This window comes from Kryptolebias marmoratus, linkage group LG11 (assembly GCF_001649575.2).
Source record: "Kryptolebias marmoratus isolate JLee-2015 linkage group LG11, ASM164957v2, whole genome shotgun sequence".
NCBI classification, from domain to species: domain Eukaryota; kingdom Metazoa; phylum Chordata; class Actinopteri; order Cyprinodontiformes; family Rivulidae; genus Kryptolebias; species Kryptolebias marmoratus.
Genome location: NC_051440.1, coordinates 1,081,532 through 1,086,403, shown reverse-complemented (window position 1 = coordinate 1,086,403; position 4,872 = coordinate 1,081,532). Strand labels below are relative to the sequence as shown.

At 41.0% G+C, this 4,872-nt stretch overlaps 1 protein-coding gene across 1 annotated transcript in view; it reads left to right on the top strand.

Moving 5' to 3' along the window:
• The first annotated feature begins 1,311 nt into the window (after nucleotides 1-1,311).
• Nucleotides 1,312-4,872, top strand: part of lrp5 (low density lipoprotein receptor-related protein 5) — a 76,115-nt gene continuing 72,554 nt past the window's right edge. The window contains exon 1 of the mRNA XM_017433910.3: nucleotides 1,312-1,594. Within this exon, the coding sequence (XP_017289399.1) occupies nucleotides 1,522-1,594 (73 nt within the window). The 5' untranslated portion in view covers nucleotides 1,312-1,521. The remainder of the gene's footprint in view (nucleotides 1,595-4,872) is intronic.

Genomic DNA, 4,872 nt, shown 5'->3' with positions numbered 1-4,872 from the left:
ACTCACAAAAAAAAAAAACAAAAAAACAACAGCAATCCTTTGAATTGCTGCTGACTCAAGTAAATCGAGTCTTTGAGTCTGGATAAAAGCTCACTGGAAAAACAGCAGACTCAGATGAGTTGTGCATACACATTTACATATGCTTTACATAAATATAAGGTTTGGTTAATTTGGTTAACTTATATTTGATTTGCACATGTTACATTTTGTAAAACAAATGTCTCTGAATAATGCATAATAATGAATAACTAAAGTTCCTGGAGGAACTTTGAAGGGGCCTGCCAATTGGTGCGTGATTTATTAATTTTTTTGTGTCCATCTTAAACCATAATGACACCATAAGTTAATCAGCTGTAGACATACAATGATCACTTTCCTGGAGATTCACTACAATCTGCTCAGTAGTTCATGAGATACTTTGTTAACAGACAATATTCCTAACAGTTTATAGCAATGTTTTAAACAAAAAACTCAGATTTCTTAGCAGTGACTGTATGTTTTAAGGATTACTGACAGCTACTGTCACTCAAAAGTTTAGCTCAGTATCATTAAAAATATCCTGATTAAAGATAACACCAAGGTTCTTGACATTAGAATTGGAGGCCAAATTAATGTCATCCAGAGGAAATAAAAGGCTGCAACATTTGTACCTAGGATGCTCAGGTGCAAAAAACACTACCTCTGTCTTGTCTGAGTTTAAAAGGAGAAAAAAATAAGGGTTTCTGTAATACAATATAAAGCTACAAAGGCATCAAGCACAAGATGACCCTGAGTTTAAACTAGTTTAATTTTCTTATAGTCTGAAATTTGCAGGTTTGTGCTGTAAGAAAAAAAAGCAAAATGATGCAAGTATTGAACTGAGACTCTGTATGGACTGATCCTTTTTCTTCAATGACTTGGATCGATATCAGGGACAAAAACATTTTGATCGGGGCCTCCCTGCTTGTGAGATGTGTTGGCACTCTAAGTATAATTCAGCGATAACTACCACACCAAATTTAATCTCAATATATGTTAAATGGACTAAGTTGTAGCCATTGTTGTGTTGACAAAAACTTGATCAGCTGTGGCAGCCATTTTGAATTGGGTTGACTCCAAAATATAGATGAACATTTCTGAGAGTTTCATTAAAACCTGTCCAGTGGTTCATGGGATATTTTGCAGACAGACAGACAGACACACAAACACAGAGGCAGAAACATTGTCGCCCGCCATCTCTTCTCGGCGGCGGGCGATCAGGCAACAAAACAGAACAAGTGAAGAAAACAAAGTTTCTGCCTCGGACTGGTGACGTTTGAGGCTCCGCCCACATCGGCCTCCCCTTTTCTTCGTGCGCGAGCCCGATGGTCGAAAGTATAAAGAAGCGCGAGCGTCTTTTGGGGGAAAAAGTAGCTCGAGAGTGATCCTGAGATCGAAACATACAGCAAGTGTTTCATATTTACCCAAACCACATAAAGGCCGGGAGGGGCGGCCATCTTTTAGCCAACATGGAGCGGGAGTTCTGGATCTGAAGGACCTGAGATGGGTGGTCTGCTGGCCGAGCTGCTGCTGCTGCTGCTGCTGTGGAGCTGCCTGCTGCTGGCGGAGCTTCACGGTACGTTCACTTTGTTTGTTTTTTTGTTTCTGGAACTGCCAGGAGGGGAAACAAAGCAAAAAGCGACCGGAACGATATAACACCACAACGGGAAGGAGTCCGCTCGGTCCGCGGCTCGGTCTGCTCCGTACCTGTTGTGGAAGTTTGTCTTTTCATATCCTCAGGGCACCGCACACAGGACGGGACTTTTCTGTCAGTCTCACAACTTATTACACACAACAGGTAGCGTTTTTATCTCTCCGAGCTGCTGTTTGTGTTCTGCATGACCGCTGATTGTTATTAGTTTGAGCGGGTTTGAAGCTTGGGTTTGGCTATTTATTTATTTATTTTTCCCCTTTTCCTTTCTCCCCTTTTCTCGGGCCTCAGCGGCTCCAGCCATTGCTGCTCGGTGTCGGGTGTCAGACAAGTTGATTATTTTGTGAAGGTGATGTGGAGTGTTTATCTGTTAAAGGAGTTGGTGTTCGTTAGAGTAAGGCTGTTCCAGCTGAGATCGGGGTGTTTATCATCGCCTCTCTGCGGTTAAATTCTTTAATCTGCTGAATCTGGAGGGGGCGGAGCTTAGCTGCTCCCCGCACACTCCTAAGGAATGTCCTCAGGTATCAAAGGTTACAACAGACCTGGAAAACCTGCATCTCAGTCTGCTTTTATTGTTTGATAGGACCCACTTCTACAGCACCCAGGGTTAAGGTTCGCCCCCCACCAAAAAAAAACCCTACAGATCTAGATCAGCTGCGTTAATCTTTAACAATCGGTTTCTGTCACGTTTGTAACTTTCTCTGCTGACCTATGTTCTGGTGCCCAGCAGTCCCACTGAGGTTATCATCCATCCTCTGAATTCCTGTGTGGTTCTGCTGGGTTGGGAGGGTAGGACTGTGGCTCCAATAGCTCCCAGAGCCAACAAAACCCCTGTCTTCTCCACCCCCAGCCATGGTTTCAGTCACCTGTTCTGTAGTTCTGTTTGAAATATAAACAATATTAAAGCCATAATACCTGGCTCCTGTCCCAGAGCAGCACCTGTCAATCACTGTCACTCTGGCTTTGGAAACACAAACAATGGGAGCATGGTTGAGAAGTAGCATGGTTGAACAAGAGCCAAACAAGGTGAGACCTGTTACCAGCAGTGCTCTGAAGAGTACGTACTGATGGGATGTACATCCACCAGTTGCAGCCCACCTGGGGCACCATGGTTCTTCTGTGGGTAGGGGAATGAATGAACGGCTCCACAAAGGCTGACTCAGTTCAGCACAAGTTCAATGCAGTTTCAGCCAGTTTTGACAGTTTGTCATTTGTATCGTTAACAAATATTTTAAATTGATTTTTAAGCAAATAATTTATTCAAAATGAAGTTTTGATTTCTGTTTTAGGAAGAAATGTTTTATAAATAAATTTCCTTGTTTCAGTTTGAGAACAAATCTTTGTTTTCCTAAAAGAGGACACTTTAAGTTAATGATTATTTGTTGGTTATTAGTTGCAAGGCTGAATAAATCAGTCGTTGATGGCACAACACCTCATTCTTATTTGGTTTTCTTCAAACCAAATGCTTTGTGCTGGTTAGGTGGTACTCAGCTGAAGAAAGGTGGAGAACCACTGTTCTAAGAGCTTGTTGCTGTTCAGTGGACCACTGATCGATGCTGTAAGGAGGCATGAATTGCTCTCTGTTTGTATTTAAAATGCTTTCATACAGCAGACATGTTGGCACGTTACAGGTTTGGCACATTTGGTTTGAAGTTATCATTTTGATGCCACTTTGGCTGATTTTAGCCCTTAAATTTGAACAAACTCCTTTTAGAGATTTTGAAGCATGGGCTTTAAACTTGGAGCATTTAAAGTCATCAAGAGCTTGAGTTTTCTTCAAAGCATGAGGTCGTGGCTACACCTCAAACTTTGACTTCTCACCAAAACACATAGAAAAGGTTGTAACTCACACATAAAACATCTGATCCCTTTCTCAATCCACATGTTTGATCAAAGTCCAGTACTAAACATTTTCATATGTCAATATTACACCATTTTTTTAACCCTGCCTACTGACAACAGGAGGTTACAGGTTTTACTCATGAACATCCTTCTCTGAGCTGCTTTTTCATATCAGCTTCACTTTCTGTCAGATAATGAATTACAAGGTGATCTTTAGTGTTGTTTTACTCACAGATGTCAACCATTTTTAATTATAGTCCCCATTTTCAAGACAAATTCACCCTGTCCAACCCTACCTCGGTATTGCAACACTAAAGCTGGTCCTCACACATCGTCGCCCTCTGGTGAGTTCTTTGTTGGATCATTTGCAGTCCGCCTACCAGGCAAGATGGCTGCTACATCTTCTCAACACAAAAAAGTCTATAACTCAGTTTTATAGATACTGACTAAAATATGATGTGGTAGGAGATGGGAGCAATTCACAACACATCCTCTGAGCATGACATTTTAAGATATCAAATGAGATTGGGCGTAACATCATTTTTAGGATTTAACTAAAATGGCTACAACTTATTTTTCAACATAAAATGATCTTAGTTTAAAACTCTAGCATGAAAGGAGTGGGCAATATGAATAAACACAGCAGGAAGTAAGAATAGAATAATTATGCGTTTAAAGACTCTTTCAAAAATACAAAATGCTTCTGTATAACGGGTCTTGCTGGTTTCAGTCCACACACATCCACACACATTCATACAGCACTCTGCTACAACTCTACAAACTAACCTGAATGAATCACTCTAGTGTTTAATCAGTGCTTTAGATCACATGATGGGGCACATTGGAGGAAATTAGGGGTTCAGTGTCTTGCTCAGGGACACTTTGACATGCAGCATACTGGTGAAATTGAACCTCAAACTGTCTTATTGGAAGATGTCTGCTCTAACCACTGAGCCACAGCGGCCCAATGAAAGAAGGCGGGGACACTTGGTCTAGTGTTGAGCGATATAACGATACAGATCGTGGGGATAGAAAAGTGTCTATCCTGATATATTTTCTTCTATCGTCTCTATCGTTTCTATCATAATTGTATCAATGATTCATGTAAATATTTCATAACGTAAGCTACGACGAATGTATTAGTGCTGTCCCTTTGCATACATTCAGTTTATATAAGTGATAAATAATAAGAAAAAATAACTATTTTGCGAAGAACCTCCGCTAGCAGGCAGCCCAAGAAGAAAGACTTTTACCAAAACGAGGGGGGGACGTCTGTGATTTGGTTCAAGAAGTCCGACACGGAGCAGAAAAAGGTAATATGCTAACTCTGCTAATGCTAATGCTAACTCTGCTATTAGACT